The 14516-nt window shown below is 40.3% G+C and overlaps 1 protein-coding gene across 1 annotated transcript in view; it reads right to left on the minus strand.

The window, feature by feature from the left end:
- The window catches only part of msh3 (mutS homolog 3 (E. coli)), a 202776-nt gene extending 189536 nt beyond the window's left edge, over nt 1-13240 (minus strand). The window contains exons 1-7 of the mRNA XM_084323124.1: nt 12986-13240; nt 12014-12128; nt 10285-10598; nt 6405-6602; nt 6164-6280; nt 5652-5769; nt 4853-4992 (exon numbers count right to left, since the gene is read on the minus strand). Coding sequence (XP_084179250.1) covers nt 4853-4992; nt 5652-5769; nt 6164-6280; nt 6405-6602; nt 10285-10598; nt 12014-12128; nt 12986-13117 — 1134 coding nt within the window. The 5' untranslated portion in view covers nt 13118-13240. The remainder of the gene's footprint in view (nt 1-4852; nt 4993-5651; nt 5770-6163; nt 6281-6404; nt 6603-10284; nt 10599-12013; nt 12129-12985) is intronic.
- Nucleotides 13241-14516: the final 1276 nt, after the last annotated feature.

Consider the following 14516-nt stretch of genomic DNA (forward strand, 5'->3'; position numbering starts at 1 on the left):
TTCAAAGCATCTACAAATGTGTTACTACACATTAAACATTATTTAATGATGAATAAAATAAAGTACAAACAATGTTGATAATGAGTTATAAATAATGTAGAACTAATCTGTAAATGTTATACAAATAGTTATAAATGATTTAATAATCATTTATGAATGTATATAAATGGTTTGTTCATGATTAGTTCATTATCCACCAATGCGTTATAAATACTTTGTAAATGTTATACAAATATAGTTATAAATGATTTAATAATCATTTATGAATGTATATAAATGGTTTGTTCATGATTAGTTCATTATCCACTAATGCATTATAAATACTTTGTAAATGTTATACAAATATAGTTATAAATGATTTAATAATCATTTATGAATGTATATAAATGGTTTGGTCATGATTAGTTCATCATCTACAAATACCTTATAAATGTATTATAACAGGGTGTTATTATAAAGTGCTACCGAATAGACAATAGAAGTGTGCAACAGCATTTACATCCTGCATACAGTCCCAATAGAATGAGACGGTTCCCCATTTATTTCCTGAAAAGCAACAATGCCAAACATAGATACAAATGATCAAATGTGTAGGGATGGGCATCTATTTTCAAATAGTCGTTCAATTGGAAAAGAAAATGTATAAATAATAATTGATTAGTTTACGCGAATATTGTTTAGTCTCAAAAATATATTTGTCCTTGTTTTTACTGGCACCTACAATGTGTAGTGTATTAACCCTTTAATCGCCAATGACGTGTTAAGACGTCATTCCTCGCCATGCGTAATCTGCCAATGACGTTTTACAGCGTCTTTGAGATCAATATTTCACATTTCTGTCATGGTATTCATATTTCACCCGTGGATCCTTGACTGGTGCTGTAGGACTCCGCTCAACTCTCCAGCGCTTCAATACGGCCACCTATGGCCGATCGGTGAGTTGCCAAACCGGAAGTGGGGCCGGAAGTGCTTGGTGTCCCCCCTATTCCGTCCGCCACTCGCTATCGCTTGCGGGACTCCATCTGGACACACTGGATCAGGGGTGGCCAACCCGCGGCTCGCGAGCCGCATGCGGCTCTTTGCCCGTCAATGTGCGGCTCTTCCATCCATAAAATAAAAATAAAAAATATATTTTTTTTTTATTTTTTTTTTACTTTATTTTTATTTTTTTACTTTATTTTTTTTTATGTCACTCATTCCATAAGGACGTAGAATAAACATTTACAATTTTTTTTTAAATGGTCCATTTGCATGTTCTTGGTATCTGAATCTAGGGACATATATGGATCAGTGTCAGAAATAGTGTGTCTGTTACTAGGCTTGAGTAAATTGTAATGAACCAAAGGAGAATATCAATTCTATTTAAAAAAAAAATTATCTTTGACTGTAAATAACACCATGCTAAAATTGACCAGACCTGAAAAATCTAAGCAAATGAATAAAGGGAAGATGATTAAACAGAAGGTTTTGTAGATACAGTACTGAATTCTGCCATCTTTTTTATAATGTAAATTTCTCCACCATTTTTCATCATATTGCAACACCGTTTTTTGCAAGACGTTCACAGAAAGGTAGAGAAACTAACTGCGTTCTGTTTTATGGCAATAACGTTCAGGTTTGTGGGAGATAATCCCAAAAAATAAGAGAAATTAAAAGGTAAATCCAGAAGTCAGATGATTGACAGGGGCTGGTGTGAGCTGGGTAGGGTAGTTTTTCGAAATTTGAAAGCCCTGAGTCTCTTCCTTCAAAAGACTACACTCACTTTTGGCTGTGCCACTTCCTCCTGTCAATATGCGCCGGTTTCCGACTCAATGCCCTGAGATTTCTATAATCTTATATTTCACTAATAACAGTTCAAATAATTGGTAAACAAACATAATGCTGAAAATATACACTTTTACTGTATATCTCGGGCTTAAGAGGTTAACCCTGTGAGGCCCAAATTAAAAAGAAATTAGCAACTTCAGAGGCCAGAGGGTGGGACATATAAACACATTTACTATCAAATAGCATTGTGAGGCTGAACAACAGGACCAATTGACTATACATGTGCTTAAAGGGGAACTATCTTATAAATGGCTTTTCAGTGTTTACCATTGTTTCTTAGCTATGTGGACTTATATTAATAGGATATATGTCTCTAATTCTCATATTGGCGAATTCTTCCAATTCTCCTCTCACAATATTCACCCTCACTGAACTGAGTCATCTGAAAATGTGCATATCTGTGATGTCAGAGATTTCTCAGCTGCATAATAATGTGGCAGTTGATGTGGCAGTTGGCACCAGGCCACACAGTGGTTGGAGCCCAGCCTCAAAACGGCTTAAGATCTTAAGGTAGAAAAATGCGGTTTTTAGTACTTGATTAGAAATACAAAACAATGTATTTTTTTTGAAAAAAACCTAGGTGTTCCATAGACTCACAGGAATTGTGTAAAAGTGCCCAAATAGTGAAAGAAATAGTAAAATAGTTCCCCTTTAACATTTTTTAAATAAACATTATTTTTTTAAATGGCTAAAAGTGATTTTGTAATTTTGCAACAGTGGGTCTCACAGGGTACTTTTAACCCTGTGAGGCCCAAATAAAAAAGACATTAGCAACTTCAGAGGCCAGAGGGTGAGACCTATAAACACATGAAGGGTGCCGTGACTGAAAAAAAAGGTTGAGAAACGCTGGTATATGGTGTGGCTCTTTGTGGTACCACAGTCATTTTTTTGTGGCTCTTAGTCTCTGACTGGTTGGCCACCCCTGCACTGGATAATCGATCCGTTGCCATAACTCGATAAACAACATTATTTGGATGTATATAGTATTATACAACCTGGAAATGGAGCGCATAGATCAACATCCCATAATAGCGATCTGTTTGCTCCAGTATCATCCCCCATCGCTACGAGGAAGCTGCGGTGAGTTTCAGCGTTTTTGATTATTATTATCCATACAAACTGCTATGATGAATATATCACCCATACTACATGATTGATTTAACGTCGGTCATTACATTATAAACGACCCCCCCCCCCCCTCCGGTCACCAGCAGATGATGAGTCATGACGTTTAGGACCTTGTACAATTGAAATTTTTAATCTGGCGTCAATCGCTATCAAACTGCATTTGATGATCTAATATTTACATTTACATTTAGTCATTTAGCTGACGCTTTTATCCAAAGCGACGTACAAGTTCTGTACGACAAGCCATCAGGATATATAGCATTTATGGCTATAACTCACGTTCTATGAAATACTGCAGAAAACGATAAAAACATATTTATACTCTAGACCGTATTTTTGTATGAATGTGTGAATGAAAAAGTAAAACGTTCCTACACCCTGAACGATAGCTAATCAATGTTGAATGGGCCATAGTAATGTCAATTTAGCAATACAATTTAAAAAGTTATAGCCCTGCAAAGTAGGTGAACATCTCCATAGACAAATAGAGCTGGCAGACTGGCTACAAGGATGGATATAAGCGTGGCAGAGAAAGGGTTAAGAGGGGACCCTGTTAACTGTTACACTACTGAAGAAGATGATTGTGGACTTCAGGAGGTCGGGGGTCAAGGACTACAGCCCCCTCAGCATCGACGGGGCACCGGTTGAGAGAGTCAACAGCTTTAAGTACCTCGGAGCCTACATATCCGAGGACTTGACATGGACCACACACATTGACAGTGTTGTGAAGAAGGCACGACAACGCCTCTACTTCCTCAGGCGCCTAAGGAAGTTCCAAGTCAGTCAGAAGATCCTTAAGAACTTCTACTCATGTACAATAGAGAGCATCCTGACTGGCAACATCACCTCCTGGTTTGGGAATAGCACTGCACAAGACCGAAGCAGACTACAAAGAGTGACACGTTCAGCCGAACGCACAATTGGAGGGGGGCTCCCCACCCTCCAGAACATTTACAACAAGCGGTGCAGGGGCAAGGCTAAGAGAATCATTAAAGACTCCAGTCACCCGAACAACTGCCTCTTTGAACTGCTGCGGTCAGGCAAGCGATACCGGAGTCTCAAGGCGAGCACAGAAAGACTCAGAAGAAGCTTCTATCCCCAGGCCATCAGGCTGCTCAACGAACAATGAACACTACACAACAACAACCATCAAACGCACATAGCACACACATCCACACAAACACACTGTAGCACCCACTCCACACACTTTATAGCACACACTCACTTTAAACAAACACACTGTAGCACCCACTCCCCACACTTTATATTTATTGATGAAGGATTGCACTACAACTCGTACACCTTACTGTAAATTGTACCTAAATTGTACCTCATCCCATTTCTGCTTTGCACTATATAGTATTGTACATTAGTACACTGCATACTAGTATTGTATATTATATGGTAACTCAGTTACGTCTATTCTGCATCGAACATTGTACATATGTCTATACTGAACACTGACCTCATTTTCTACTTATAATTTACATGCTATACTATGTTATTTGATACTATCTTGTCTAGCACAGTCTCTGGAGCGTAACAGTAAGAAGCATTTTGTATGAAAGTATTCTGTACTTCTGTATGACAACTATTAAAGAAACTTGAAACTTGAACGGCATGCTGGGTACAGCTCGCTAGCTAGCCGGGTAGCATAAGAGTCTGTTAACAGCTGGGAGAACAGAAAAGAAAGATGAAGAAAGAGAGACTGGAGAGGTTACAATTTTGTGAGTTTTGGCCATCCCTAAAAGTTTTATGCACAGTTTAGACGAAAATTGGTATTTATTATGATTGTATACTCAAAGGCCTACTGGTCTGTATAGGCAGCAGAAGCCTTCTCTTGAGAAGCAGTCCATCGCTAACTTGCTAGTCGTTATCGATCAATTTTCCTACTCACCACCAGGCCTATTGTGAGCTGATTCCCCAGTTTGTCCCAGGTCTCACTGACACACAGCAGGTAGCTCTCGGGCGGGTCCATGTCCACGTCCTCACGGCCTCCGTCCTCCATGTCCCCCAGTTTACACACCGGGTTCACGTCTCCACCGTTAAGGAAACCAAACTGAGCCTCGTCCTCGTGTCTGACTTAAACACGTACAGTCCTGACAACACTTACATGCACACACACACACACAGGCGTGTGCAAACACTGTAACAGTCTCAAATGTGCCTATTATATTTTTGTGTTATTATTTAAGATAAGATAAGATGATCCTTTATTAATCCCCTTGGGGAAATCTGGGTGTCAAAGCAGCATGGAGGGGGGTGCAGGGGGGGGGGATACAGAGCTTCACAGTCCTATACAATCCAATCCAGTATCTATATACACTATAGATACAATATAAAATATAAATACAATATAATATATATATAATATAATTTAGTTGCAGTGCCATGTTTAGTCACCAAGTGGCGCTCCATTGTTTGTACCTGAAGCAGCAACAGGTTTAATTTGATTTAACTTGAGCCAGTGACTCACTTCAACTAGACACAGAACTAGACAAGTTAACGTTGTGCCAGGCGGCTGGACAGGAAGTGAAGTGAGTCACTGGCTCAAGTTAAATCAAATTAAACCTTTTGCTGCATCGGGTACAAACAATGGAGCGCCACTTAGTGACTAAACATGGCACTGCAACTAAATAATAACACAAAAATATAATAGGTACATTTGTGACCGTTATAACACACACTAAGGATACCCTCTCCCACCAGGGTAGACTTGGTGTACAGAGCGCTGAGCTGACGGGTGAACAGAGCGCTCTTATTGGCCCCCGAGGCCTTGATCGCTGAGGTCTCCATCTGCTTTACAAGACCCACCTAGAAATTAACCAATGACAACAGTTTAGATGTTAAAGGGGCACTTCGCCCAAAGGATTATTTTGTACATAATCTCACACACATCCAATGTTTCAGTATTAGCACAAGAGGGACATTAGCGTTTGAAACCTCATTGAAACCCATGGGTGCCACTAGTAGCTAGTTGACAACTAAGTAGCTAGCTGACAGCTATGAAGAAGAATGTGGAACGCTAACAACTCAAAACAAGCTGCTTTCAGAATAGCTGAAAGACAAATGAAACAACATTTACCCCTGGTTAAGAAAAATAAGAGACGGTATGCCGAGAGAAGACACTCCATTTCCATATCCGAGATTCAAATGATCTGATGTTTTACAGAATGAAAGACGTCAGACTCGGAGAGCCTTCTCACACCTTGTGACCGTGGGACACCAGTCTTCTGACGTGGACAAACAGCCTGTGTGTGGGGATGCTGCAGGTCATGAAGTTGTGGTCAAGATGACAGAAGATGTTCAGCTCCTTCGCAGCGATCTGTGTTCACACCAACAAATGACGTGAAAGGTTACAACGTTCAGAATGCAATCGATGCCGTTTGAATGACCATTTAGCTCGTACTACTGTCTGCGACATCAAACAAAAAATGCTCTGCCCCCACCTCTGCATCCTCTCCGAAGAACCTGTACTTGTATCCACATTCCACAGCCAGTAGAGTGTCTTTATGCTGCTGTTTGATCTGGACGACTTGCTGTTCCAGGGGGGTGTACACACTCTTACGCTTGCCAGAGGCGTTGGAATCAGAGGCAAGACTGACCCCTGTACCACCTCCTCCTTTTCCTTTTCCTCCTCCTCCTCCTTCCTCTCCTTTTCCTCCTCCTCCTCCTGCTCCTTTCCCTCCTCCTCCTCCTGGCTTGGAAAACTGAGTCAGGCTTAACCCCTGAAAATAAATCAAAAGACATAAGATACATCAGTCGGGTTGAAACGCCAATCCTGCAAGGAGGAGGGCATAGCATGAGCGATGCTGATGGTCTGAATGGTGGGAGTGATGATGGCTACAAGTGCGTTTATGCAGTATTCCAGATACTTAGCTAATATCCCAGTTAATGTCTTAGTCAGGATAACATGTTTAAATGCATCTTCATATACGGTATCTTAATCCTAAATATTCCCATAACCATTGGGTAACCAACCAGGGGAGGAAGAGCAGTCGTCTGGTCATCTGAAGGTTCTCGGTTCGATTCCCGCTCCTCCCGGGCAGCGTGTCGAAGTATCCTTGAGCAGGACACTTAAAACCTGTTCCACCCCACGGGGTCGGTACCGACCCAAAAATGACATCTGGTCATAAATCAATATTTTTCAGAGTGTTGCATTTAAGTTGCGATTTTTTAATCAAACGTTTTCAAGTATTAACAGTTTGAGTGCCAGCCATTAACATTGGAAACATGGTTAAATGCCACCACCCACTTCAATGATAGTGTTGTGAACGCATAATCTCTGTCTTACATTATGGCTATGTGTCTAATCTGCCTGTCGCTTATCAATGACTTGTTTGCAGTCAACATTGTCGAAACGGATTGTGTTTTTTTTTTTTTTTTTTTTTTTTTTTAATCGGTTCATTTTCGTTTTATAGCATTTTGAAAAGCCCTCGTTTTTCAGGAAAATATATAGATTCCGTGATAAAAGGCATTTACTGGAATATTCTAGAATACACAAAAACGTTGTAATTTTTCTGCCTATTTATGAATCGTTTTCAAATAAACGCTAGATTATCGATAGTATAATGTACTTACTGCACGCTATATCACCTCCTGGTTAGGGAATAGCACCGCACAAGACCGTAGCAGACTACAGAGAGTGGCCCGTTCAGCCGAACGCACAATTGGAGGGGGGCTTCCCACTCTCCAGAACATTTACAACAAGCGGTGCATGGGTAAGGCTAAGAGAATTATCAAAGACTCCAGCCACCCAAACAACTGCCTCTTTGAACTACTGCGGTCAGGCAAGCGATACCGGAGTCTCATGGCAAGCACAGAAAGACTCAGAAGAAGCTTCTATCCCCAGGCCATCAGGATGCTCAACGAACAATAACACTATGTAACAACCATCAAATGCACTCACAGCACACACATCCACACGCACACACTCACTTTAAACAAACAACTCAGCACCCACTTTAGAACACCTAAACACACTTTATATTTATTGGTAAAGAATTTGCACTACAACCCATACCTCATTACACCTTACTGTAAATTGTACCTAAATTGTACCTCATCCCATTTCTCCTTTGCACTATATAGTATATTGTATATTAGTATATTGTATAGTATATTGTATGGTAACTCAGTTACTTCTACTCTGCATTGAACATTGTACATATGTACATACTGAACACTTGTGTCTACGTACGTGACTTCTATTTTATACTGCTATACTTATTTTATTTTATACTTATCTATTTTCTGGAGCGTAACAGAAAGAAGCATTTTGTATAAAAGTATTCTGTACTTCTGTATGACAACTAATAAAGAAACTTGAACTTGAATTATAGAGGCGGGCTGAAAAATCGATTCTCTCATTTCCTCATCAGCGATCACCGCGCACACACACACACGCACAGCTCTGTGAAAACAGCTTTGATTATCCTAAGACTGGTAAAATAAATTCCTTACCTGAGATCAGATGTTATCCAAAAATATTATTCCAATTCCTGATCGCCATTCCAAATATCGATCACGTTATTGATTACAGTGTTGAGTCCTGTAAATACATAATCTGCACGTTTTCCAGGCCGGTGAGCACAATCGATCCTTCAGATCCCTCGACGGAAAAGTAAAATGAGGAAACTGGCCACCCCCCCTGCATCAGTGTAAAGTAATGGGGTGCAGTTACACAGGGAGAGACGATAGGGGCCGGTATCTTCCCAATTGAGCTCAGAGAGACTCTGCAGCACTAACCCGAGGCTCGATTGATGAAATATGAATTCAAATCGCCAATAAAAAAAAAAAGACAAACAAACGCTATATAGCGTCGGGGGCACTCAAAGGTCGGCATGAACTAACGACAAAAAGCGTCCGTGGCACTCAATGTGTTAACATCACTAACATGTCACAAAAGCATGTAGAATGTATATTATCATCAATACGTTAGTTTAGCAATAGGTTAAAAGTGCCATTAGATAGTTTAAAGTTTTCGATTTTCTGAAGTCTTTTGCAAGACGGAAACGGAAATGGAAATTTTGAACCATGGGAATTGTAGTCTTTTTTTGTAGAGCCATTTTGTAGAGGGGGTGCATAGCTGTCGACCAGCGTTGGAATTTTTCCAAACTACACTTCCTGTCAGATACTGTGGGGTTTCAAAGTTCAGCATTCTGAATGAATCATATCAATAACTGTTGTGATTCGCGATATAAGCCACAAAAGGTAAAGTTTTTGACAAATATTGAAACGCAGTTAGTTTCTCCTCCCTATTGTTAGCATGTAGGAACAATTAGATCTGAAATTTGTTTCAAAACGGTTGCACTGTGGTGAAAATTAAAAAGTACAGTAGATTACAGTAGATTTCATTATCTGTTCTTATGCACGCCTGGTGATACTAAATCCAAATTGAACTTGGGCATTTGAAAGATAATATATGTATATATATATATAAATGTGCAAATTGGCTATACTAAGGTAATGTATAAGCATCATATTCTATATTCTATAATAATATTTCAAATTGCATTGGTCCGGATGGGAGAATTCAGTACTGTATCTACAGAACCTTCGGTTTAATCATCTTCCCTTAATTAATTTCCTTAGATTTGTTGTACACATGATCTCAAGAGGGTACTGAACGAGGTCAGTTTTTTAAGTTTGGTCATTATTATCATGGTGTTATTCACTGTCAAAGATGCAAAGAAAAATCATAATTCATATTCTCCTTTGTTTCATCACAATTTAAGCAAGCCTAGTAATAGACACAATATTTCTGACACTGTGAATACATTCCCTGAGGTCCATAGATGTACCTAGATACCAAGAATATGCAAATAGCCCATGTAGAAGTGGAGCAATATTCCATTTACCGAGGTATATATTTTAGGCGGATTTTCACCTCGTGTGGAACAGGTTAACCCCTAACTGCTCCCGATGAGCAGGTCGGCGCCTTGCATGGTTGCCTCCACTGTCGGTGTGTGAATGTGTGAGTGAATGGGTAAAATGTGAGGAACAAATTGTAAAGTGCTTTGGATAAAAACGCTATATAAATGCACCATTGATCATTTAACCAGAAGCTACAGTAGCAATTCAGGCATTATCACAAAGGTGGAACAGTAAAGGTGTTTACATGCCTGTGTATCCTGGCTAGAATCAGCAGCACATGCCAACAATCGTGTTCACGTTTCTTACAGTCAGGAGGACATGGGTTTACCCTGCTATTGCAAACGTTTACATGCACCTATCAACTCAAAGACAGAATATTTGATTATCTTGAATAATATTGGAATATCAACGTACATGTAAATGCCCTCAGTGACGATCCCTATGGATTAGTACCTCCTTTTTACCAGACGCTGCCGAACTCCCATCTTCTTCATCTCCTCCCTCCTCGTCCTCCTCTTTTTCTTCGTTGACTTGCTGGTGTGTCGCTCTGCGGTCCCCGTCCTTGGCTTCAGGGGGAGGCCTGCCACTCTTTCCCTGGTCAGTGTCACAGGTTTTGCTTCCTGTAACACCGGGCTCTCCGCCGTCGCTCCCACCCCCGCGGTGTGTTCTGGTGTTGGGCTCGGTCAGACAGCTGAAGCCCTTCAGTCTCTTCAGGGTGGAGGAGCAGAGGCTGCCCGCTGCTGCTCCAGAGAGCTGTGCCTTGGTCTCTGAAGAGGTAAAGAACAGAGTGATGATGATGTGATGACAATTTCATTTCAAATAGGGATGTTCGATATTGGCTTTTTTACCAATATCCGATATACCGATATTGTCCAACTCTTGATTTCCGATAGCGATATCAACCGATAGCGATATATGCGGGGTTTCCCCCACCCAAAAAACGGAATAATTTCAGGTAATTAACATTACATATCTCTTGTCGTGGAATTAACACATTATGCATACTTTTGACAATAAATAAAATCAGAATTTGTTCTTACTTGCTTGCCTGGGTAAATAAAGGTTAAATAAATGTAAAATTTGTTTTTTAAACAGATACCGATCATTTCCGATATTACATTTTAATGCCAATATCGGCCGATAGTATCGGACATCCCTAATTTCAAACCTTTATTTATACAGGTACAAATGTCATTGAGTCTCATTTACAAGAGCTACCTGATCCACCAAACAAACATACAAACAATAGATACATAAAACAAGTTCCAGACAAATACAATACAAGTAGCACAACTAAAAGTCTAAGAGGCTAAAATCTAGATAAATTTAATTAAGAGCAAGAACAAAAACAGGCCCCCATGGATGCCCTTTCAATATTACGTATAAGAAGTTTAAAATCCTTAATGGGAATTAGGTTGGGGAGCCTCAGTTCCTTTTGCAATAAGTTCCACGTACTGTAGACGGGGCAGAATAGGACAAGGCTGTGCGGTACAGAGAGAGTTAAAAGATCCTGTGGCCGCAGGCCAAAACTACTCAGTTTCTGCACCATGAGCGATGACAGGTAAGAAGGGAACAGACCGAGGATTGATTTATAGATGAAGCAGTACCAGTGGAGAAGTGTAGAGATGTCCAATTTAGAAGTGAGTAGAGGGTACAATGATGTAAATGTTTTTAAATACTTAAATGTATATGAGATGGTAAGGTAACCCACAGAGGGATGTCCCATGCGTGTGATTGATTTAACTGTGTGTAAACAACATTACCTTTCCATGAGTGTGAAGAACTATTTTAATTAGGGATGCTCGATATTGGCTTTTTTACCGATACCGATATTCCGATTTTGTCCAACTCTTAATTTCCGATACCGATATCAACCGATACCGATATATGCAGGGTTTCCCCGTCCAAAAAATTTAATAATTTCAGGTAACTAATCATTTCACTGGATAATGGATATATATATAACAAATATTGTTATTGTTTTTTTTTAATATCGGTCGGCCGATAATATCGGACATCCCTAATTTTAATGTGTGGGTGCAATTCTTTGGCCTGGACTCTTTTTCCTAGGTCTATATACATTATACACTAATGAAGAGCTTCTTTGTCGACTCAAGCACACGTTTGCTTATGGAATGCAGTTGTGATCAGTGTCTAAATCAAATCCAGCCAGGCTACGTACCTGTGAAGTTCTGACGGGACACAACCTCACAGTCCATATCCTCCACGTGCTGTCCATGCTGAGACAGCCTGGCTCGTTTCCCTGGTAACCCAGCGCCATCAGGCGAGTGCTTCTGCTGCAGGATAAAAGACAACTGAATGAAACCTGCTGTTCCGGGCGGCACGGTGGCACAGTGGTTAGCAGTACAGTAACAGTACTGTATATTTGCATATCTTGTATGTCACAAATGTAACAGTACTGTATACCTGTATGTCATGTATTGTCATAAATGTCATGATATATATCTGTATGGCCCCTGTAATGTACAAACACCCCCTCCCACCCCCTCCTAATGTACAGTTTCCTCCCCCTCGTATGTAATTTCTGTTAGGATTCTCTGTTAGGATAACAGTACTGTATATGTCACAAATGTAACAGTACTGTATACCGGCGTCCTGTATGTCATGCATGTCAGAAATGTCAAGATATATCTGTATGTTGCGTATGTCATTAATGTCATTATGAATTGAAAATGGGGGACCCTGATGTAAACAAGACGAAAGTCTTTCTCTGGTCTGCATCCCCTTAACAATTGTGTGTATTGAGCTGTACAATATTGTACCCATTCTGCAATCTATTAATAAAGTGTTCAATCAATCAATCAATCAAATCCTCACAGCAAGAAGGTCCTGGGTTCAAACCGCAGCAGGGGGGCTTTCTGTGTGGAGTTTGCATGTTCTCCCACACCATAAAGACATGCATGGTAGGCAGCAGGGACATATGAAAACTAGCTCATTAGCTAATTTACATTGATGTGAAAACGATGTTGATTAATGTGCACTGTCCCTGGGTAAGAAATACATAAATAACTTAGCTTCTAAAAGCAACTGAGATCAGATCAGCAATCAGACAAATCTGTAATGTCTATAATCACATATCTTACGCAAATGTGTAAGGTGTGTGTGCCTTATAATTAATTCGGGCTTTCCTCACCTTGCCTTTGGAAGACTGGTGCACAGCAGATAATGTGCCACTGCTGTCCGACGCACGTTTGATGCTCGCTCCACCGAAGTACCGGCTAATTGAGGTTTGAGTGATGCATGCTTTTTTGATCGATTTCGGCATGCTTACGACAGTTGTCTTGTCCTACTATAACAACTCGTGCTTTATAAATAACTGCGTGCATATTCTGCAGAAACAAAAGCAACGCAGTCGTTGAAAAAGTCTACAATCGCCGAGCCGAGCCTAGCCGAGCTTTCAAAACAACCACGGCGCATGTACTGAGATCACACTGGCGCGTAAATGACGTGGTAACCCGCTATGATTACGAAACCTAGCCGCATTTCTCGGAGACGCTCTCTGATTGGCACTGACTGACGCTCTCTGATTGGCCACTGACGCGTTTGCCCAATCCGTGACGAGCTGTGTCTTTGCCCATCTCCACGTCAAACAGCCTGCAAACTACCTGGCGTTCTATCCATAGATATATATAGAACACTATAGATATCTATGGTTCTATCGCCCTGCTCTAAAGACAAACTCTAACCTTAACCAACTTCGAGGAGTGCCTAGTGTAGAAACAGGCGTCGGCCAATCAGAGAGCGTCTACGAGAAATGCGGCTAGGTTTCGTAATCACGCGGAGGAGCGACACTCCGTGGCAGAACAGAACACGAATGAATGAATGAATTAATGAATTAATGAATTAATTAATTAATTAATTCATTTAATGAAAACTTTATTTAACAGATTGCAGAATGGGTACAATACAGTACGGCTCAATACACACAATTGTTAATAGTGCGGTGGCTTAGCACCAGATTTGAGAAGGATGTGGACGCGCCGGACAAAAGCACCAAATTTTTCCCACGTGTTCCTCATCATCATAGCTTTCATTTTTGGGTAGGGGCCACGTCATCATGATGGATTTCAAGATGGCCGCCATGTAAAATCAAGGTTCTGCTTAATAAATATCTTGGTCCATAGCGTGCTCAATATTTGAGCGAACACAAAGGTATTGGTATCCCTGTAAACTAGAGAAGCTAAGCTTTACATTGGTATCATTTTCATTAAGCCCAACTGTTGGGAAGGTGGTTTTAATAGGAATTGATTCAAAATTATGTTCAATTTTCGCCTAGAAAGAACTGCCATGCTCATCTTCCAAAAGGTCCCTTGGCCGTTCACACGAATATATCAGAGTGAACATTGGTTTTATAGGTACCCACAAGCCTCTTCTTTCCAGACATACCCACTTTGTCCAACTTGCATGCTATTTGGGGCAATAATCAAGCAGGTTTGTGCATGTGGTACAAATGTGTCGAACATTCGAACAACTGCCAAAAATTTGAATGTTGGGTTAGGGTTTGTTGTTAGAACGTTGAACATAGAAGATCAATTTTGGTGTCAAACTACACATTTTCTGGGTCAATAAATGTGTTAATGCTATGAAGAATGTCACCAGATGAATATTTGTACCATTCTAACAACATATTTACATAATTTTTTACTTGTTTAACAGTCAGACAT

Source organism: Notolepis coatsorum, assembly GCF_963971535.1.
Source record: "Notolepis coatsorum genome assembly, chromosome: 10".
Classification (NCBI taxonomy): Eukaryota; Metazoa; Chordata; class Actinopteri; order Aulopiformes; family Paralepididae; genus Notolepis; species Notolepis coatsorum.